This window comes from Manis pentadactyla, chromosome 4 (assembly GCF_030020395.1).
Source record: "Manis pentadactyla isolate mManPen7 chromosome 4, mManPen7.hap1, whole genome shotgun sequence".
Taxonomy (NCBI): domain Eukaryota; kingdom Metazoa; phylum Chordata; class Mammalia; order Pholidota; family Manidae; genus Manis; species Manis pentadactyla.
This window is the reverse complement of record NC_080022.1, coordinates 135513835-135536187: the sequence shown is the minus strand read 5'-3', so window position 1 is coordinate 135536187 and position 22353 is coordinate 135513835. Positions and strand designations below refer to the sequence as shown.

Below are 22353 nucleotides of genomic sequence, written 5' to 3'. Positions count from 1 at the left end.
TTAAATTTGGTTGACTTTGTCGCATGATGGGGCCTTGGAGTTTCCTGGTTATGCTAGCCATAACAGTGACTGAACTGTAGGGGAGCTCAGCGCAGTAAACACCTGCGACCACAAGCCTAAGTCTCTCAATGGGACGGTGGGGGTTTGGGGAGGAAGGAAGCCCCGGCCTTACAGAGTGAGAGCTCTTGTCAACTGCTACTGGACTGGGAAAGAAGCTAGAAAGGTGGGAGGCCTCGAGGAGGAGGCGTGGCCTTGGACTAACGCCAGGTGATCGGGCCTAAAGAGGGTGTGGCTAAATCTCGGGGCAGGACTTGAGCGGGTGGGGCGGGGCTTAATTTGGAAGGGCGCGTGATCCAAATAGAGTCAGGGTTTGTCAGGCAGGGATCGGGGCTGAACCCCACACTCTGGAGCTGGAGGAAAGGAGGGATGGCTTCCCCGGGCCTCCTTGGGCGACCATTCAGCATTCTATTAGGCACCTGCGCCGAGAAGAGCCGAGCCCACAGAAGGCGGGGCGGAGCCCGAAATGGACTTCGGCGCGAGGAGGGGCGGGATCATGAGGAGGGGGCGGAGCTGGGGAGCGGGCGGGCGGCGGGGCGGGGCGGTGTTTGTGTTGGAAAATCCAACTGCGCCACGGGGCGGAGCGGCCCCCCCAGCCCCGGCTCGGGAGAAGGGGGGGCCGCTCGACCCCCTGGGAGACCTTGGGGAGCCCGAGCACCTGGGACACCCCAGAACCAGGTAACGGGGAGACGCGAGGGCATCTGGAAAGAAAGAAACCATCTCCGCGCAAGGGGCGGGACGCCTGAGTCGCAGGAGGTAGAGCAGAGCTGAGGATGGACATTCGGGGCTTCGCAAAGACATTGAAAAGAAAACTGGGGCTTAGGACATCCGGGTGCCATAGAAGAGAGCAGGACGTAGGGGTGGGAAAAGAGCTGGGAGGCAAATATTTTGGGTTTCGGATGTTTAGAGGGGCCTGAAGGGACTCGTAGTCCCCATCAGGCAGGGATTCCCCTTCTCGACACTAGGGTGGGGCGGCGCGGCGCGGCGGTCTCCAAACTAAAGGTCAGAGTTTGCAGATAGGTCAGTGTGAAGTTCGGGTGTGGTCGGACAGGGATGTCTCCCCGATCCTGGGGCCACTTCAGGTCTCCAGTTCTTTCCACGGGTGAGGTGTGTAGCCTCAGCGCCGACAGTCACATCAGGAGTCCCGATAGCCTCCCAGCGATAGCTTTCGCCCCATCCACTCCCGCCGCATTTCACCTCCCTTCGGTCGGCCTCACTCCGTTCGTCTCCCCATCCCTGGTCCTGCCCCCACTCTGCCATCTCCTGTTCCCTGCTTTCTCCCGGCTCAGGCCCTTCTCGGTGCAGAACCTTCCCATCGTAGCCACGAGATGGCGAGGGCGAGACGCACAGCCCAAGCTGAGAGGCTTGGGGACGTGGAGGATGTGGCTGTGGAGGCAGCCGAAGCCCCCTGCCCCGGCGGGAAGGAAAGGTGGACTGAGGTGCTTATTTGACTTTCTGTCTTCTCGGCCCCCTCACAGGAAATTGTGGGCGGGAGGGCGAAGGACTTAGGATGGGGAGGAGTCTGGGGACTCAATCTCCGCCTCCCCGAGCTGGGGTAAATAGTGGGGAGGGGGTACGCGAGTTAGTTACTAAGCAACACAGATTCGCTTCCTGTCTGCTGTGGCTTGTGGCTGTGACTGGGGCGGGAGCTGGTGAGAGTGGGGGGCTGGGAGACTGTGGGGAAGGTCGAGGGCAGGACGTCTGGGTCTCGGGACAGGGAAAGCCCTGGGAGGTAGGAGGGGAGGCATCGAGCTGCGCTGCCTTTAGAAATGGACCCGGCGGTCACCGGGAGGAAAGCGGGACCCAGGCTCTGCGCTGAGTTCCACTCCCCTTTCCTCCGTGGGGTGGCTTGCCCTGTTGCCAGAGTAACTGGAGAGCTAGACTCCGAAGCCAGATTCCGAACTCTCCCGTTTGCCCAATCGCCTCTGACATCAGGACCCTGGCAGCCAATGTGGAGAAGGCTTTATAAAGCGACAGGAAGAGGGACAGAGGAGGGGAAAACCTGGAGGAAAGGAGGGGTGGCTTTCCCGGGCCTGCACGTGCACTCCCACACGCTCGCGCCCGCCCCTCCCTCCTCCGCACGCGCCCATGTACTCCCCTGCGCCTGCGCGGCGAGTAGGCCTTCGGGTCCCCCAGTATCTCTAGTCTGTGCGAAGTACTTCTGGGCTGCGCTCCTCAGCCCCTGAGGACCCAAACGCCTGGATCCTCCTGCCCTCTATCCCAGGTTCTCGAACCGTTAATGCCCAGCCTTGCGTGGGAGGGGCCGTGTACCTGTTTACAACCAACCCCCCAGCTGGCGCCCCACTCTCCCAGGTGGGCTGGGCGGAGCTGTGGTTTCCGGCCCCATATGCTCTGCCTCAGCGTTCCCGGGCTCTGGCTTAGGTTGCCTCCCCAAGAGGAACGTAACGGGTATCAGCGCTCCTTCCCGAGGCTTCATTCGCTCGGGCCCAGCTGGTGGTAGTGGCGGGGGGAGGGCGCTACGGGGAAGCGCCAGACAGCCCAGGTGACGCTTCCCGGACCGTCGCGCCCCTCCTTCGCGTGAATTCCTCCTCTTTGATGTGCACACAAATCCTCCCCCCATCCCTAACATTTCTAACCTATTCGCCCTGGTGCTCTTTGCACCTCCCTCGGCTCCTTCGGGCTGTCTTTCCCGGTCTCCACTCGTCCTTCTAGGCTTCTCCCGGTTATATAACTCTTCCTCTCGCCGTGTCCTGGTTTCAACTCCACAGACTCCGCCCTGGAACAGCGCGGGGAGGGGCAGGCGAGTTGGGGACCCAGACAGATTCCGGTAGGCGGCCGGCTGTGGAGCACTGGGGATCCCGCAGATGGGAGACGGAGCCCCGCGGGACCCGGTGCCCCCGCCCACTTCCCGCCCCCCACCCGAGATCTCGCCTAGGAGAAAGAAGGCACAGTATCTCTGAGAGGCGTTATCGGGACTCCGTCAGAAATGTGGGTTGGGAGATCAGGGCTGGAGGCGGAGAGGAGCGGAGAGGCCCGAGTCCCTGGGATTGGAGCCGTATTGAGGGTAAAAGATAAACGCAAGACGCCTGGGTTCCTTCCTTCCTCTTGGGTTCCCAGAATCCCTGAGGCTAATTCCCAGGAAGCTTAGCCAGCGGCCCCTCTCCGCCCCTAGGGGTCAAAGGTCTGTGTTAGAGGTGGCCTGGGATGATGTCACCATTGCACGTGCCCCGGGATGGTTGCCAGGCATTGAGTCCTCCCCTTTACATTCTGGCCCCTCCACCTCTGCCCCGAGTCCAGTTCCAGCCCCGTGCCATCTTTTTCCTTTCTCCCTTCCCTTGGCCTTAGCGTCCTGCAGGTGGGAAACCCTGGCCTGGAGTTCTGTGAGGGGGAGGGGCATGGGTGTGGTGTGACCTAAAGACTTTGACCCTTTGCTGGGTTGAGAACCCTGGGTCACTATTCCCTAGGTTGGCACGAAAGAGCTTCCCCTCCAAGACCCCTCACCCCTAGGAAGAGCTTCCCAACAGTCTTTTTGCTTTTCCACCTGCTGAATTGCCAAGCGTCCTATTGCGCCCATCCCCATTTGGAGTTGAAGTTAAGAGTGGTTGCAAGACAGCTTATGCCCAGGAGCAGCGCTATGTGGTATGGGGGTTAATTCACTGGACACAACTCAACCCTGGTCCTCCACCCCTGACCCCCACCAGTGAGGAAAAGGTCAAGAAACAGTATTAGACTAAAAAGCCAGGGTCTTTATTCTGTGTAGGTGGGGGTGTATGTCTCTTGAGGGAGGAGGAATCAGTTGATAGCTAAGGTCATCCTCAATTATTGAGTTAAGTCCTGGGTTTGGTTATGGTATTGGAAAAAATTGTCTTCTCTCTTTATGTACCTTAGAGCTTGGGCTGTCAGATAATACCTGGATTCCATTACTAGCTCTGTCACTTAGTGGCTAAGGGTACTTGGAAAGGTCACAACCTCTCTGAGCCTCATATTCTTAATCTGGAAAATATAAGTATTGATATTTAGGAGGGCAATTGGGAGGGGAAAACTGATATAATTTATGCTAAGTGCTTAGCACAGTGCCTGGCACAGAACACTGAATGAATGCATTTTATGAAATAGTTATTGTTAAATGGTGTTAGTTGTAATTTTTATTATTGTAGTAGGTAGGCCTGCTTCAGACTGACCTGGACTTAGAAGTTCACAGGGAGGAGTGCAGAGTTTGTGTTAATTTGGTGGGTGGGAGAGGAGGAGGCTGGGGATTAGTTTCTACTGCTTTGTGTACTTTATTTGATGAGGGCTTTAGTCAGATTTGTATTGCTTTTTTTAGGATTATTATTTTTTTCTCCTTCTGGAGAAGAAACAGCTAATGCTATTCCTTTTGGCTGTGAAATAAAATAATTGTATTGTGGTACTTGATTTTTAAGCAAGACTCCAGTCCCCTCCCATGTTGTTCTCTGGAGCCTTTCAATTTTGTAAAGGGACTCCACAGTTTCCTTTGCGGGGACGGGGCTCGACTGAGGGGCATTGTAAAAGATTGGGGTGGGTGGGTGGAGAGAGACTAGTGCTGGGGGCTGCGGGGCGGGTAGTTAAAGGAAGAGACCGGAAGGGAGGAGGAGGGAGCCTGCTGGTGGGGAGGGAGGGAGGGGAGGAGGAGGAGGGAGGAGGAGGAGGAGGAGGAGGAGGGAGGGGGTTGGGGAGAGCCTGCTACAGTTCTTTGTTTGACTCCGGGACTCAGGGACGGGGAGGAGGAGGGAGGGAGGCAGAGGCTGCAAGCGCCGGGGCAGGCCCAGGAGGCAGAGGAGGGACCGTCTCCCCCGCCCCCCCCAGTCCCCACCCCCCCCCGCTGCTCCCCCCCTCCCTACCCGGACTCCGGGGGCACCGCCGGGGGACAGACACCCAGCAGGTAACCCTGGCCTGGCTCGCCCTCCCCTCTCGGATTTTCCTTCACACCCTCCCGGATGACCCCTTTCCCCGGTTCCGTCTCCCCTTCTTCCCTCGGCCTTGCCTCTTTTCCCTGGTCCTCCTTGTTCCATCTCCCCCACTTGGGCTTGTCGCCCGCTGGCCGCGCCGCCGTCTCGTGCAGCTCGACTCTTCCCCTCGCCCGAAAGCCTGTGCGCCGCAGGTCTGCCTACGGCACCTTTTGGGGACTCTGTGTCGCTGCTTCTCCAGGCAGCGCTATCCTTCAGACCTGTCCCCTGGGGCTCTTAGGAAAAAGGGAGACCCTGTCCTTCACCCCCCCCAGCTCTGGCCCCCTTTCTCCTTCTAGCAGTCTCTAGGGGTGGGGAGAGAACCGGAATTTGGGGGGCCTTCTGGAGGGGCAAGGGGCTGTGTGTCGCCGGGGCAAGGGGCTGTGTGAGTGGGGTGGGGGTGGGGGCGGTTAGAGACCTGGCTGCCTCTCTGTTGTCCCTTTAAATGGCCCTCACATTTCTGGGGACTCTTTGGGGGGATGTGGCAAGTCGCCTGCCTGGGGGGCAGGGCCCTTGGTTTGTCCACACAATCGGGGTGGTAGTGATTTAAAGGGACAGCCTCGATGTGGCCGCTGCCACCCTGTACCGGCGGGAGGGGGAGCCGGCAGGCCATGTCTCAGGAGGCTTGGCTGGTGAGCAGGGTATTTGAGGCTGATTCTATTGCCGGGCCTGCCAGGTCTGGGATGGTGCTGCGGCTGGGACCTACAAGGAGGGGTGACAGCTTGCCTGGGGGACACTCAGCCTGGGCCTTCTCAAGGGCTTCACCTTTGGGTTCGTGGACTCCTTGGCTAAGAATCTTTGAGTTAAAACTGCAGAGTCTGTTGGCCATTGGTGGGGCCACCAGCAGGTCTACAGGTCAGCAGCCTGGCTTGGGCACAGAGGAGCTGGCCCTGCGGCCCTTCAGCTTTCCCTTTTATTGTTTGGCTGAACGCACAAGAAAGCCCCAGCCCCTCCCCCAGCTCCTCCTTCCCGTCCACATGCACCCCCCCCCACACCCACACACCCACCCCAGCTGTTGGACAGATGAATTACAGCCTGCGGCTTGGGGCCAGGGCTGGTGAGGGATTAAAGCTCTGGGGCTGGCCCTTTAAATGGCTATTGGCCCCTCCCCCACTCTAGAGCCCAGACACCCCATACATACCCCGTGACCCCCTTGGCTGCTCCTCACTCTTCCTCTTGGTCTGTCCTAAGGCCTGCCACTCCACTCTGTTGGCTAGACCAAAAGTCCCCTTTTGCCCCCCACACAATATCATACACAAATGATACAGGCTATGTATATTTACACACACACACACACACTCTCTCTCTCTCTCTCTCTTCCCCCCCCCACCCCCGGGTCCCACATTCTGAGTGTCCTTGTCCTGGAGGGGTCCAGCCCCATCTCCCTTCTCCAGCAGAAGGACCTTGCCTCTTGCCTGTCTGGGCGCCCTAGCCTGCAGCTGACCACTACCCTCCCACCATGAGGGGCCTTGCATGGGTCAGAAATAGCACTTCCCTGGGGGCAGTGTCATCAGCAGCTAGGCAGCTTGCAGCACATTGCATCATGGAGGCTGGGGGCCGGAGGCCTGAGTCTCTGGGGCAGGGGGAAGAATGGGGGCTGGAAGGCCAGGGAATGGAAAGACTAGACCAAGAGCCCAAGTGTCTGGGGGAGCCAGTGTGTGGGTCCTTAAGGACAGGGAACTGTGGCTAGGGGAGCAAAAAAACTCCCTGAGGAGTAGGTTTGAGGTGAAAGCAGACTTAGGTGTGACCCCTGGGCAGACACCTGATTTCTGTCTGTGGACTTCGGTTAAAAGACCTAGCTTCTTGTCTTTCTTAAGAGGGGAGAGAGTGGGCCTCTATCACTTACTGAGCCACGTAGAGGAAGGAGGTGATGGGGAAACAGGATATGGCCTTGAAGGATTGGATAGAAGGGAGACTTTCAGCAGAGGCCACTTTCAGACCCAGGCCCAGAGTCACAGTCCTTGCTGAGGAAGATGGCTCCTCCCTGCTGGGCCCGTTTATCTAGTCTGGCCACCTGTGCTGCTCGCCAAAACCTGCCTGCACCCGCTTGGGGGAAGGGGAGGGGGCAGAGTCCAGAGGGTGGGGTTAACTGGTGCCTTGATAAGGTTGAGGAGGCAGAGCTGAAGGGAAGATCTGTATGCCTGGCACCAGGATTGAGGCTGACTAGGGTGCAGATGTCAGGGACAGCTGGAGCGTCTCTGGGGCCAGGGACTCTTAGCAGGAGAATATAGTCAGAAGAGGGATCATGGGTTGGGTATCCACTGTGGACTTAACCCAGATGCCATAGCATGCTCCTCTTACCCTAGGTCCAGGCTATTTCCTAAAGGGGAAAGCTGGAAGACCACTTTGGGGATGGCTTTTTCTGGTTGCCATGGAAACAGATTCTCCTATCACTTTGGACCACCAGAACCAGGTTTCTCTTCAGTAAGGGGACAGAAAGCACAGGAAAATTCTCCAGACTGGGAGACCCCATCTCTAACAAGCTTTTTTTCCTTTTAGGTTCCCCCAGGCATCATGCCAGCCCCATAGTACCACCCACCCCACCCACCGTGGTCTGCTGCACCCCACTGCTGGGGCACTGATTCCAATGAGACAGGGCACACGAAACTCCATCTGGTAAGTCCTGCTTCTGAGAAACTCCTATCCTCTACCAGTCCAACCCTACGCCACATTCTTGGAGAGGAGTGGTATGATCTGGATCATGCCCACTCCTCAGAATGGTCCAGTCCAACTTTGAGCATCCCCCCACCATGTGGTGCTTGAGTGGTTCAGCCTTCCTGGTTTATGGAGCTCCCCTGTTGCCTTTGAGTGGTTCAGCCCTGTACTTCACCAGCATCTCTACTACCACTAAAAAAGTATCTCCCCACCCCCACCCCCCACCCCATCGCTAAAACTCAGTTGCTTATTGAATTCAGCTAGGGTTTGCAACCTGGAAAGTAGAGGTGAGATAACCTGGAGGGATTTTTCTTGGGATGGGGAGGGGTTGCCCCTGTGAGAGTTGTTGAACTGTCGTCTTAGGGAAGGTTATTGGAATTGATTTGGAGATACTGGAGGCCATTGCCACAACAAACTGCTGTCAACACGGCAATCTTGACATCTCATCTTTCCTTCTAGATCCTGCAGATCAGTTCTCTCCCTGTTGCACTACAGCATCTGCCCCTTACTACAGCAGATGCCCCCCCCCCATCTTAATTCCTCTTATGCTGCTTGAGGCCCTGCTCCATCTCCCATTCTTCTGTAGGAGAAAGGATAGTGTGTGTCACTCTTCTCCACTACTTGCTGAATTTTTGAGTGGGACTGTTTTATTCTGTGTATCTCTATTTGGCAAGATGGTTTGCACACTGGGGTGCCTCAGTGGAATTGTGTTGAATGAATGTGCTGAATGAGCTTCATTGCCAAGAAACTGATGGCTTCTGAGATCTGCTGCACATGCTCCTATCCACACTTTCTCTTGAGGACACGAGATTTTTGGGATGGTAACCAGGGATAGAGCTGACCCAGGAAATTGTCTGTGAGGATGAAACCAACAGAGGGAGAATAGGACAAAGGCATTATAGAAGAGTGATAAGAATGAGGCTGTGGAAAGAAGCCCAGCCCTTCCCTTCTTTTGTACAGTAACCTTGACCAACTTAGCTAACCTCTGAGCCTTGATTTCCTGATATGTAAAATGGGTTACAAAAGTACCTCCTGGTCAGGTTTTGGGGAGAAGCTTTAAGTGTGTATAAAGTGCTTAACACAGTGCCTGGCATGTAGTAAGGATTTACTAAATGTTAGCAATTATCACCACGATGGGAGCCGCAAAGAGCTGTGAGGGTAAGCACAGATGTTGAGGAATAGGACAGAAACTTGACAAAAGACAGTCTCCAAAATATTTGACTCAAAAAGCACGATCACTGGTCCAGCAAGGCTTAGGATTCAGAGCAAGCCGAGGAATCGGCAGGGTCAGCGTGCTCCAGTGTTCCCGACTGTTCAGAAACATGAAGGCAAACACAGAAGGGCATGTGCAGAGACACACGTGATCACGCAAGTGATGCAGAGGCAGACCCAGACAAAAGACCGAGAGAGGAGCCAGGCAGACACACAGACAGCCCCTTCGAGTCATGTAGACAGGCGTTAATGACAGGAACGCGTCAGACACAGGCACTGAAGGAGACAAGATGAGCAGATATGCAGGTACATATGGAGATAGACACCGAGAACCACACACAGCCGACCTTCTCAGACAGACGAACACAGCGGTTCAGTCAGAGACAGACACAAGGCTCACAGTGACACATAGCGGGACGGGACCGGCACTGTCACTCCACGGTGGGGGCGGGGAGGGGCCAGCAGCCGCGCAAGTCTGGGGAAGGGAATCCCGAGCGGGCGGCCTGCCCGAGTGGCTGAGTCACAGCGGAGCCCCAGCCGGCGGCCCTCCCCTCCGCCTCCCTCTCCCGCAGGTAAGAAACGAGCCTGTAACCCCTCGCTTCTACCAGGCAAAATGAGGCCTGGCAGGGAGTGGGATGCGGCAGAATTCCAAGACCCGCCCCATGTCCGCGTGCTTGCAGCGTGCCTGCTGTCTGCCTGCTTGGTAAAACACCACCTTCGGGATCTTGTCCTTGGCCGGCATGTAAGTCTGCGTGCGCGCGGCTGAAGCGGTGCGCGGAGGGACTTCAGGAGCCTCGAGGCCGGAGAGAGTTAAGTGGTTGTGATTGATGGAGTAGGTCTCTCTCGGGGCTCTAGAGGAGGAGGATCGGTTAAAGTCCCGGAGCCCGGATGGAAGGGGCGGAGCTGGGCTTAGCCGGGAGTGCCCGGATGGAGAGGGCGTGGCCTCGGCTGGAGGAGCTTTAACCCTTTCTGGGCGGCTGAGCCGCTCGGGTTTGTGTGTGGGGCGGGACAGGAGTGTTTGCTTCCGAAGTATATCGTCTTCCCAGACTGGCTTTGGCCGCGTGCATCTATCTCTCGCCTGTGTTCTAGGAGTCTGTGGGTGTCTGTCTGTGTGCCTGTCCGTGGTTGTCCCCTCCCTTTGGTTAGTACGGACACCGGGAGTCGGGGAGCACTATTCCTGCCTCAAAGCGAGAGTGGAGGTGAGAGTGGACCGCGAGCCGTCTGCGGGCGCCTGGGTAACAGGTGTGAGGGCACCGTCTGAGCAGCTGGGCGCGGGGAGGGGCCGTCGTGGGGGAAGACGAGAGGGGAATTCCGCGGGACCAGTGGTGAACGGTGTGTGGGCTGAGTTGTGTCTGCCTCTGACGGTGTGTCTATGTGTGTTCAGGGAGGCGGGGGCTGAGTCAGTGGGAATAGGGGAAGGTTTTCTGGGTGACTCACGCTCTCCCACCCCAAGCCTGAATCAGACCCTGAGGGAGGGCTTTGTGCGGAAGGTGGGGAGTCAGGCGCCTGGGTCCCGGGTGGGGACAAGTATCCGAGATGGTTGGTGAGAGTGAGTGTGTGTTTAGTGTACAGGAAGTTTTTGTCCTCAAGTGAGGGCTGCTGTATTCTGAGTACCGGCGTGGGGTTTGTGGATAAAAGGGGCTGGAGGGACGGGACTCGCTAGTTTAGGGAAAGCTGAGTCAGTTCCCCGTGGGAAAGGGGAAGTGGTAGAGGGGAAGTGTCATCATCGCAGAAGGGGAAGCTGCATTTCCTGGTAACTGGTAGCGCCCTCGGCACCACTTCCAAAGGGAGGGATTTGTTCCTCTGATGTCTGGACCCCGATTCCCCGTTGTCCATGTCTGGTCCCTGGGGCGCAGGACTTGGGGTAGCCGGCCAGGGCATACTTGAACGCAGTTAAACGATGTACTCGTCCCAGGACCTGGTAACTGATAGAAAGGCTGTTTGGCGAAGAGAATTCTGACAGAAGCTCCGCACGAACTGCGGTAGAGTCCGTAGAGCCCAGGCATTCATCAGGGCTGCGGGGACTGGCACCCCTTGACCCGTATCGTTCAAGCGCTCGCAAGCACACAGACGACCGTGCCCTGTGGAGGGAGAACTATTTTCATCAGAAACCCACCTGACCTTGTGGGTTGGGTGGAAATTTCCCCACAGCTTAGATTCTCTCAGCGAAGGCTAACTTTCCAGCCGCCCCCAGTCCCTAGTCGCGCACTCTCCCCCGGCTTCCTGTCCGGGGCTTACTCCAGCTGGAGCGCTGGCCCCGCCCCCGCCGCTTTGTACTCTACACTCGCCTCTTTCAGCTCTTTGTACTCTAGACTCTCAATGGGCCGATCCTGGGAGCGGAGCCGGCTCCCTACCTGCGGGGACGCCGGGTAGGCGAGGAGGAGGCGCGGGGACGGAGATTCTGGGCCCAGAGAGGCGAGAAGGAAAAAATGGGGGCTAAAGGGAAGGTGCCCAGGAAGGGGAGCGCTGCGCTCGTCGTGGGTCGAGCCAGCACCGACGGGAAGAGGCTGAAGGGGGGCCGTGAAGGAGGAAGTGAAACGGGTTCTGGGTTCTTTAAGGGAGTGGGCGGTAAGAGTGGGACAAGGGTGATGTCACCGCCTGTCGGGCCCCGCCCTCCACCCTCTCTAAGGACCCCCCCACACTTACACACGCCGCTTCCGCTGCGCAAGTAGCCACGTCACGGGCAACCCCCGAAATCCCCCCTCCCTTGGGGGGCGGGGGCCACGTGGGCCGTGGGGAACCGCGTGGCCCTGCCAGGGAAGGGCATAGAGGATACAGGAGCCACGCGAGAGGGGCCACTCGGAACCGCGGTGCGCGACTTCTCAGAAGTTGGGGAATTAAGGAGGTTTGGGTTTTGGGGGTCGCTTGGTTTTGAAGACCCAGAGAGTCAGGAGAAGTGGAGGAGCAGAAGGACTGGGTATGAGGCTGGGGGCTAGACTGTGGTTTGGGATGGGGTCTGACGTGGGTTGGAGCTCTCACTCACATCGCGGCGCCGGCGAGTTGGGTTGTTGTAGAAGTCGCTATGACTGGCCAGCCCTGAACTGTTCCAAGGGGTATTTGGGGTGGGGAGGTCATGCATTGGGTGAGGTGATGTGAGGAAGAGAAACGATGCCTTTGTCTGCGTTGTGCAATCCTTATACCGTCCGTCGGTCTTAGGGCAGCGGGGCAGTGGGCGTCTCGGACGGTCTGGCTGGGACCACCGGCGGCTCCGTGGGTGAGTGGGACTTGGGGGTAGCGCCATCCCCCATGCCTGCCCGAGCGTGTGACTCGCTTCCTTAACCCGCACAGGTCACCGGCCCCACTTGCCTCGCCGGCCCCAGTGTCAGATCCGAGACGGCGACCCTAGGTGGGAGCCTCGGGGTCACGTCGGGGTCACCCCGGGCCGATCCCGTCTGACCGGCTCCGCCGCCCCTCCTCCCCTGACCCGCAGAAACGGGCTAACCTCGCTCCTATTGGTCCAGGCCAGGCTGTTACTGAGGCGGCGACACGGGTGATGATTGGCTTTCTGGGGAGAGACGAAGTCCTGTGATTGGCCGGATCTGGAGAGCTCGCCGACGCTATTAGGACGCTCCCACGGAGGCCGGGTAAGCAGCCGCAGCGTTGACTCTCAGCCGGGCGGCTCTCTACTGAAAGCCTGGCAGCCCTGCCGCTATTTCCTAACAACTGGCTATTCCGCCCCCTGCCACCCATCCCGGCGCCTAGCCACTCTCCTGGGCCCCTAGGGGCTCCCTAGGCCAGTTGGGCCTCCCCTCAGGGAAAGCCACTGCTGGGCTCCCTTCCCTGCCCAGATGACAGGCCTGTGGGTGCCACACTCAGGCCAGCCCACAGCTCCACAGTCCCGACTGTGTGCTGGCCGGCTCACTCTACTCCCTTTCCTTCTCTTCGTAGATTTGGCTGTGAAAGGTCTTGGACAGCAATCTGGGGGCAGTGGGCACTCCTGTCAGAGCAGCTGGAGCAGGACCATCGCCCCAGAGAGCTGGGGCAGGGGGCCGTGCCCGATCTCCAGGGCTCCTGGGGCCACTGCTGACCTGGTAAGGGAAAGACTGGGGCTGAGTTGACTGTGCATTAACTGGTAGCTCAGGGTATGCCTCCAGTAAGATCATCTCTTCTCCCTGACTCAGGCTGAATGCATCGGGCAGTGGACCCTCCAGGGGCCCGCACTGCACGGGAAGCCTTTGCCCTTGGGGGCTTGAGCTGTGCTGGGGCCTGGAGCTCCTGCCCGCCCCATCCCCCTCCTCGAAGCGCATGGCTGCCTGGAGGCAGGTGAGAACTTGGTTATCTCTCTCTCTCTCTCTCTCTCGGCACTTCTCTCCCTGGCTCCTGTACCCTTCAATTTCTGTGTCATTCTCTGGGTTTCTGCCACTCTCTGAGCTTCAGTGCAGTCCTCAGCTGCTTTCTTTTATTCCTCAGTTGTCTTCTTCGTAGGTATGCATGAGACTACTCTGTCTCACTGTACATTAACATATCCTTTCTCTCTCCAGGTGCTCTTCCAGCATTGGGCAGCCCCCACTCTCTGCTCCCCTAACTCCTTCACATGGCAGTAGCTCTGGGCACCCCAACAAACCATATTATGCTCCAGGGTGAGTGACGATGGTGTGCTTGGGATGGGAGGTAAGGCTCAGGCCTTGAAAGAGAGCCCCCAAGCCTGACTACTCCACCAACCTCTTCTGCTATGTAGGACACCCACCCCAAGACCCCTCCATGGTAAGCTGGAATCCTTGCACAGCTGCGTGCAGGCATTGCTCCGGGAACCAGCCCAGCTAGGGCTGTGGGAGCAGCTTGGGCAACTGTACGAGTCAGAGCATGACAGTGAAGAGGCCATACGCTGCTACCACAGCGCCCTACGCTATGGAGGAAGCTTGGCTGAACTGGGGCCCCGCATTGGCCGACTACAGCAGGTGAGACGAAGCAGGACTTAAGGGACCAGGATTGTGCCTTCTGGCTCTGTGCCCCCATCTTATGTCTATTTCTGCCCTGTTCCTTGCACCCTTTCCTCACTTCCCCAGGCCCAGCTCTGGAACTTTCATGCCGGCTCCTGCCAGCATAGAGCCAAGGTTCTACCCCCACTGGCGCAAGTGTGGAACTTGCTGCACCTTGAGGTGAGGCTGGGGCTGGGTGGGCTAGGGAGGAGAGACGGGCCAGGTCTGCACCTGTGCCATACTCTCTTCTTATTCTCAGCACAAGCGGAACTACGGGGCCAAGCGGGGGGGTCCCCCAGTGAAGCGGGCTGCTGAACCCCCAGTGGTACAGCCTGTGCCTCCTGCAGCACTCTCAGGCCCCTCAGGGGAGGAGGGCCTCAGCCCTGGAGGCAAGCGCAGGAGAGGCTGCAACTCTGAACAGGTATGGTTGTTTGTGGATAGGCAAGTGGTGAGTAGTAGGACTCGGGCAAGGTGGGATTCTCACCCCTTATTTTCTTCTAGACTGGCCTTCCGCCAGGACTGCCGCTGCCTCCACCACCATTACCACCACCGCCGCCGCCACCCCCTCCTCCACCCCCTCCCCCACCCCTGCCTGGCCTATCCACCAGCCCTCCATTTCAGCTGACCAAGCCAGGACTGTGGAGTACCCTGCATGGAGATGCCTGGGGCCCCGAGCGTAAGGGTTCAGCACCCCCAGAACGCCAGGTGAGCACCTGTTGTCCCTCACCTCTTACCTGCAAGTCCTTGTGTACTCCGTTCCTCACCTGGTGCCCTCATGTATCTACCACAGGAGCAGCGGCACTCGCTCCCTCACCCATATTCATACCCAGCTCCAACCTACACCGCACACACCCCCGGCCACCGGCTGGTCCCGGCTGCACCCCCAGGGCCAGGCCCCCGCCCCCAAGGAGCAGAGAGCCATGGCTGCCCGCCTGCCACCCGTCCCCCCGGAAGTGACCTTAGAGAGAGCAGAGTTCAGAGGTCGCGGATGGACTCCAGCGTTTCACCAGCAGCAACCACCGCCTGCGTGCCTTACGCCCCTTCCCGGCCGCCCGGCCTCCCCAGCACCACCAGCAGCAGTAGCAGCAGCAGCAGCACTGGTCTCCGGGGCGCTGAGCTGAGCCCAGGCCTCGTGAGTGCACCCCCCCCCCGGGGGTGGGGGTAGGGTGTAAGTGACATCACGGGGGGCAGGGCCTCATGAAGAGGTAGGGGTGTGTCTGTGTGTGTCTATGTATGTGTCTGTCTGTCTGTCTGTCTGTCAGTGGAGCATGTCTGAGGAGGCCGCAGCGGCCCTCTGACAGTCTGTCCTATCTTGCAGCCTGGCGCCGACCATTACCAAACTCCCATGCTGGAGGGCTCCTCTCACCAAGGGCGCCTGGGGCCCTCGGCACACAGCAGTCGGAAACCGTTCCTGGTGGCTCCCGCTGCCACTCCCCACCTGTCCTTGCCACCTGGCCTACCCTCACCTCCTGCACCCCCCTGTCCCCGCCTTCTACGCCCCCCACCGCCCCCTGCCTGGCTGAAGGGCCCTGCCTGCCGGGCAGTCCGTGAGGATGGAGAGATCTTAGAGGAGCTCTTCTTCGGGGCTGAGGGACGCCCCCGCCCTTTACCACCTCTCCCCCACCGCGAGGGCTTCTTGGGGCCTTCAGCTCCCCGCTTTTCTGTGGGCACTCAGGATTCGCACACCCCTCCCACTCCCCCAACCACCAGCAGCAGCAATGGCAGCCACAGCAGCAGCCCTACTGGGCCTGTGTCTTTTCCCCCACCTCCGTATCTGGCCAGAAGTATGGACCCCCTTCCCCGGCCTCCCAGCCCAACACTGAGCACCCAGGACCCACCCCTTGCACCCCTGACTCTTGCTCTGCCTCCAGCCCCTCCCTCCTCCTGCCACCAAAATACCTCAGGAAGCTTCAGGCGCCCGGAGAGCCCTCGGCCCAGGGTCTCCTTCCCAAAGACCCCAGAGGTGGGGCCAGGGCCATCCCCAGGCCCCAGGAATAAAGCTCCCCAGCCCGTGCTGCCCAGGGTTGGGGACCTGCCTGCTCAAGGCCCTCGACTCTTTGATTTTTCCTCTACCCCACTGGAGGACCAGTTTGAAGAGCCAGCTGAATTCAAGATCCTACCTGACGGGCTGGCCAACATCATGAAGATGCTGGATGAATCCATTCGCAAGGAGGAGGAGCAGCAACAACAGGAGGCAGGCGCAGTTGCCCCACCCCCCCCGAAGGAGCCCTTCACATCTCTGCAGCCTCCGTTTCCCCCTGACACGGCCCCAAGCACCGCTGCTGCCACAACCACCGCCACCACCACCACGGCCACCCAGGGAAAGGAGAAGAAGCCACCACCAGCCCTACCGCCACCGCCACCTCTCGCCAAGTTCCCACCACCACCCCAGCCACAGCCACCGCCACCCCCACTACCCCCACCAGCCAACCCCGCCAGCCTGCTCAAATCCTTGGCCTCCGTGCTGGAGGGACAAAAGTACTGTTACCGGGGCACTGGGGCAGCTGTTTCCACCCGGCCTGGGCCCTTGCCCACCACTCAGTATTCCCCTGGTCCCCCATCAGGTGCTACCACCCTGCCATCCACCTCAGTGGCCCCTAGTGCCCAGGGCTCCCCACAGCCCTCTGCTTCCTTGTCATCTCAGTTCTCTACCTCAGGTGGGCCCTGGGCCCGGGAGCGCAGGGCAGGCGAAGAGCCAGCTCCGGGCCCCATAACCCCTGCCCCGCCGCCCCCACCCCTGCCTCTGCCCCCTGCTCGCTCTGAGTCTGAGGTGCTAGAAGAGATCAGTCGGGCTTGTGAGACCCTTGTGGAGCGGGTGGGCCGGAGTGCTGCAGACCTGGAAGACCCAACAGACACAGCAGACCCAGTGGACAGTGGGGCTGAGCGACTGCTGCCTGCTGCCCAGGCCAAGGAGGAGAGCAGTGGGGCGGCAGCAGGACCGGACAGCAGCAAGCGGCGGCAGAAAGAGCACCAGAAGGAGCACCGGCGGCACCGGCGGGCCTGTAAGGACAGTGTGGGTCGGAGGCCCCGTGAGGGCAGGGCCAAGGCCAAGGCCAAGGCCCCCAAAGAAAAGAGCCGCCGAGTGCTGGGGAACTTGGACCTGCAGAGCGAGGAGATCCAGGGTCGTGAGAAGGCCCGGCCTGATCTCAGTGGGGCCTCTAAGGCCAAGCCACCCACAGCTCCAGCCCCTCCACCAGCTCCTGCACCCTCTGCCCAGCTCATACCCCCATCAGCCACTGTCCCTGGGAAGAAGGCTCGGGAGGAAGCCTCAGGGCCACCAGGTGTCAGCCGGGCTGACATGCTGAAGCTGCGCTCACTTAGTGAAGGCCCCCCCAAGGAGCTGAAGATCCGGCTCATCAAGGTAGAGAGTGGGGACAAGGAGACCTTTATCGCCTCTGAGGTCGAAGAGCGGAGGCTGCGCATGGCGGACCTCACCATCAGCCACTGTGCTGCTGATGTCGTGCGTGCCAGCAAGTGAGTTAGGCTGTCACCCATGAGGCAGCTGACCTGGCTTGGTGGGAAGTTCCCTTCCCTCATCACCCTGATGTTTCTGTGCTCATTTCACTGCTCTCCCACAGGAATGCCAAGGTGAAAGGGAAGTTTCGAGAGTCCTACCTTTCCCCTACCCAGTCTGTGAAACCGAAGATCAACACTGAGGAGAAGCTCCCCCGGGAAAAACTCAACCCGCCCACACCCAGCATCTATGTATGTGAGCCATGTGTGCTCAGAACCACCCCTGCCAGAGAGTCCTAAGACTAGTGTTGGGGGCTGTTGGAGTGCTGTGAGCCTGGGACAGGACTCTGACTCCAGCCCTGCCTCCTGGTGTCCCGCAGCTGGAGAGCAAAAGAGACGCCTTCTCGCCAGTGCTGCTGCAGTTCTGTACAGACCCTCGAAATCCCATCACCGTGATCCGGGGTCTGGCGGGCTCTCTGCGGCTCAGTGAGTATGGTTGGCAGAAAGGTGTGGGGCAGCCTGCAAGGCTCTGGTGCTTTGGGACCCCACACTTAAAAACCCAGGACAGTGGCAAAAGCGAGCTCTCCTCAGTCATACCTAGGTACATGTGATGAGTGCTCTAAGAGGTGGGCCAGCTGGCTTAAGGCTGTCTCCCATCTGTCTGTTCCCAGTGGTGGGCAGGTGGAAAGGGGATGTATCTCAGGACCTGGTTAGTCACTTTTGATTTTCTTGGTGATTGTGGATGAGAAGAATGCAGATTGTACAAAACCCCTGAATTCAGACCCATGGTTTGGGACTTTTCCTCTCCTTTTTAACCTTTTTTGGTGCAAAATTTCACACATGCAAATTAAAGAAAACCAGATAGAAATATAAAGTTTTTTTTTCTGTACCAATAGCCTTTTCCATTATTTGGAGTACATTCTAGGTTTTCATTTGACTAAATTTACTTGGATCCAATGATAACTGAAGCAAACCGCCATTCACTGAGTGCCTATTAGGTGCCAGGTGCTGTGTACACATGACCTCATGCACACCTGAGGACTCTGGTAGAGAGGCTAAGGCTTGGAACAGCAGTGGGAGAAAGCGGGTTGGTGATGATCCAGATAAAGGTCAGGCCCTGAGAAGGCCAGTTTCATTATAGGGCTGGGTCTCACCTATTCCTCCCAGGCAGAACTCTGAAGGCTGTGTCCACCTGTCACAGGCTTGGGGAGTAAAAGGGTCAGGGTTGGTTAGGTCCTCACTCCCTATCCTCTGCCTCGAAGCCCTGCTTATCCCTCCCTTGCAGACTTGGGCCTCTTCTCCACCAAGACGCTGGTGGAGGCAAGTGGCGAGCACACGGTGGAGGTGCGCACCCAGGTGCAGCAGCCCTCAGATGAGAACTGGGATCTGACAGGCACGCGACAGATCTGGCCCTGTGAGAGCTCCCGTTCCCACACCACCATTGCCAAGTATGCACAGTACCAGGCCTCATCCTTCCAGGAGTCTCTGCAGGTGAGAGAAAAGCATGGGCAGGGGTGGGGGATCAGGGGACTTGGAGCTAGGGCTGTGGTGGGGGGGCGCTCTTGGAAAGTCACTGACCCAGGCCTGCCTCCCACTGGCCAAGCAGGAGGAAAAGGAGAGTGAGGATGAGGAGTCAGAAGAACCAGACAGCACCACAGAAACCCCTCCCAGGTGCCGTACAGTTTGCCCCTTCCCTTCCTGACTCCTTCCCCTGTGGGTGCTTCTCCACCAACCTGTGCTCCTCTCCCCAGTAGCAGTGCACCAGACCCGAAGAACCATCACATCATCAAGTTTGGCACCAACATCGACCTGTCTGATGCTAAGCGGTCAGTGGTGCCAGCAAAGCTGGGGTGGGAGTGGCATGGGGTGGCAGAGTGGTGGGGGTGTAGCCTCTCACTTTTCTGCACCTTCTCCACCGCAGGTGGAAGCCCCAGCTGCAGGAGCTGCTGAAGCTGCCCGCCTTCATGCGGGTCACGTCCACGGGCAACATGCTGAGCCACGTGGGCCATACCATCCTGGGAATGAACACGGTGCAGCTGTATATGAAGGTCCCTGGCAGCCGAACGCCAGGTGCGCTGCTCGCTGGGCGCGCGGGTGCGAGAAGCGTGCGAGGGGCGGGCTGCTGTCCGCGCTCCTCCTCCAGCTTGTGAGGGCTTCAGGGCCGCTGCCTTGGAGAGCAGCCTCGGCCCGGCTAACCATGCCGTTCTTTGTCGCCCCCTGAAGGCCACCAAGAGAACAACAACTTCTGCTCCGTCAACATCAACATCGGCCCCGGAGACTGTGAGTGGTTTGCGGTGCACGAGCACTACTGGGAGACCATCAGCGCCTTTTGCGACCGGTACGCGCTGTCCTCCGCGCGCCAGATGACCCCCTCTCACCTCCTGTCTTATCCTGTCCCTATGTCCCCAATTTCCATCTGACTGTGGACACCCTGCAGGCACGGCGTGGACTACCTGACGGGTTCTTGGTGGCCAATCCTGGATGACCTCTATGCTTCCAATATCCCTGTGTACCGGTTCGTGCAGCGCCCCGGAGACCTCGTGTGGATTAACGCGGGGACCGTGCACTGGGTGCAGGCCACCGGCTGGTGCAACAACATCGCCTGGAACGTGGGGCCCCTCACCGGTGAGAGGGTGGGGCCAGGTGATGGGGTTTGCAGAGCTCCTCCTCAGTGAGGGGGTAGGGCCCTGGGGAGTGACCCCCTTGCCGGGGTCTTGGAGGGCAGCCAGCTGTGAGGGATGGGACTGGAGCCCAAGTGGCTGGTGGCTGTTCGGGAAACCTGTAGTGACCCCTTCTGGCCTGCAGCCTATCAGTACCAGCTGGCCCTGGAACGGTATGAGTGGAACGAGGTGAAGAACGTCAAGTCCATTGTGCCCATGATTCACGTGTCCTGGAATGTGGCTCGCACGGTCAAAATCAGCGACCCCGACTTGTTCAAGATGATCAAGTGAGGGCACTGTTTGGGTGGGAGCCCATCTCTATGAGAGCTGGTTCTGCTCTTGTTCTTCCTGATCCATTCTACACCATTCTCCATCTCTTTTCCTTCCTGATCCATGTGCCCTGCGGTGTTAGTGTGCTGGGGTGGCCCACAAGGTCCTTACTCTGAGGAGCTTTATTTTCCAGTGGTCCAAATAGACAAAACCACATGAAATTTCAACTGTGACATGCCCAGGTCAGGGATGTGACCCGGGCATAAAAGGGGATGCGGGGGCGCTGCCCTGTTCTCCCTGGCCGGCGGCCCTGCCTCACCACTACCTCGCCCTGCGTGCAGGTTCTGCCTCCTACAGTCCATGAAGCATTGCCAGGTGCAGCGGGAGAGCCTGGTGCGGGCAGGGAAGAAAATCGCCTACCAGGGCCGGGTCAAAGATGAGCCCGCCTACTACTGCAACGAGTGCGACGTGAGTGGGCCAGCTCTCCCTCTGCTGCGGCCGGTGGGAGGTGCCTCCAGACGCCCTTCCTCGTGACTGCCCCTTCTCCCTGTCCCAGGTGGAGGTGTTCAATATCCTGTTCGTGACGAGCGAGAACGGCAGCCGCAACACGTACCTGGTACACTGCGAGGCCTGTGCCCGGCGCCGCAGCGCGGGCCTCCAGGGCGTGGTGGTGCTGGAGCAGTACCGCACCGAGGAGCTGGCGCAGGCCTACGACGCCTTCACGCTGGTGAGGGCCCGGCAGGCGCAGCCCGACAGGGACTCAGAGCCAGGCACAGGGGGCGGGCTGTGGCGTTTCCCCACCCCCGCCCGCCTCTGAGCCTCCCCGACGGTTTTCTCCCCACAGGCGCCAGCCAGCACGTCGCGATGAGGCCGGACGCCCCGCCGGCCTGCCCACCCGCAGGGCGCCGCGGGGCCACCAGCACACGCCTGGGCTGGACCTAGGTCCCGCCTTTGGCCGGAAAGGGGTTCGGGCTCAGCCCTTCCACCCCATTGGCAGCTCCCCTCCACTTAATTTATTAAGAAAAAAATTTTTAAGCAAATATGAGGAAAAAAGGAAAAAAAATGGGAGACGGGGGAGGGGGCTGGCAGCCCCTCGCCCACCAGCGCCTCCTCTCACCGACTTTGGCCTTTCTAGCAACAGACACAAGGACCAGGCTCCGGCGGCGGCGGGGGTCACATACGGGTTCCCTCACGCCTGCCAGCCGCCAGCCCGCCCGCCAGGCGCAGATGCACGCGGCTCGTGTATGTACATAGACCTTACGGCAGCCGAGGTTTTTAATGAGATTCTTTCTATGGGCTTTACCCCTCCCCCAGAACCTCCCTTTTTTACTTCCAACGCTAGCTGTGACCCCTGTACATGTCTGTTTATTCACTTGGTTATGATTTGTATTTTGTTTTGTTTGTTTTTGTTTTTTTGGTTTTAATTTATACAGTCCCACTCACCTCTATTTATTCATTTTTGGGAAAATCCGACCTCCCAAACCCCCAAGCCATCCCGCCCGTCCCTCCAGGGACCGCCTGCCGCCTGGCTCTCCCTGCGCCCCAGTGTGTGACCGGGCCCGGCCTGTCCGTCTCCGCCCGTCCGCGGCCTAGCCGGGTTCTCATGGTGCTCAAACCCGCTCCCCTCCCCTACATCCTGCACTTTCTCGGACCAGACCCCCCACTCCCGACCCGACCCCAACCCCGCCTGAGGGTGAGCGACTCCTGTACTGTAGGGGAAGAAGTGGGAACTGAAATGGTATTTTGTAAAAAAAAATAATAATAAATAAAAATTTAAAAGTTTTAAAGAAAACTATGAGGAAAAGGAACCCCGTCCTTCCCAGCCTCGGCCAATTTTGAAAACAAGGACCTTCCCCGCGACCCCCCCTCATTTTTTAAAGTGTGAAACAGCCCAGGGCCAGGGCCTCACTGGGGCAGGGACACCCCGGGATGAGTTTCTCTGGGGCTTTTTTCGTTTTGTCGGTTTTTTTATCCTCCACGCTGGGGCTGCGGAGGGGTGGGGGGTTTACAGTCCCGCCCCCTCGCACTGCACTGTCTCTCTGCCCCAGGGGCAGAGGGGTCTTCCCAACCCTATCCCTATTTTCGGTGATTTTTTGTGTGAGAATATTAATATTAAAAATAAAATAAGAAAGAAAAAGACTTGACAACGTGCTGATGATAGCAGGGTGGTAGTGTGGGAGGAGGGCTACAGGACCTTGATTG

At 58.9% G+C, this 22353-nt stretch overlaps 1 protein-coding gene across 13 annotated transcripts; it reads left to right on the top strand.

Moving 5' to 3' along the window:
* Nucleotides 1–601: 601 nt before the first annotated feature.
* On the top strand, nt 602–22290 carry KDM6B (lysine demethylase 6B). 13 transcript variants are annotated; one of them, XM_057500914.1, is made up of 25 exons: nt 603–735; nt 1347–1496; nt 7482–7598; nt 12311–12433; nt 12738–12880; nt 12971–13112; nt 13331–13429; nt 13528–13747; nt 13856–13948; nt 14028–14189; nt 14270–14473; nt 14559–14900; nt 15087–17242; nt 17347–17473; nt 17602–17707; nt 18507–18712; nt 18825–18892; nt 18973–19047; nt 19143–19291; nt 19445–19559; nt 19659–19846; nt 20027–20168; nt 20493–20619; nt 20708–20878; nt 20996–22290. In XM_057500914.1, the coding sequence occupies exons 6-25, from the start codon at nt 12976–12978 to the stop codon at nt 21017–21019; spliced, it is 4911 nt and encodes a 1636-aa protein (XP_057356897.1). In that variant the 5' UTR covers nt 603–735; nt 1347–1496; nt 7482–7598; nt 12311–12433; nt 12738–12880; nt 12971–12975; the 3' UTR covers nt 21020–22290. The 13 variants fall into 13 exon arrangements, with proteins under 13 accessions (XP_036751790.2, XP_057356905.1, XP_057356904.1 ...); XM_036895895.2 differs by lacking the exon at nt 1347–1496 and having other exon boundaries at nt 602–735; nt 12316–12433; nt 18828–18892; nt 18976–19047; XM_057500922.1 differs by lacking the exon at nt 1347–1496 and having other exon boundaries at nt 602–735; nt 12316–12433; nt 18828–18892.
* The last annotated feature ends 63 nt before the right edge of the window (nt 22291–22353 follow it).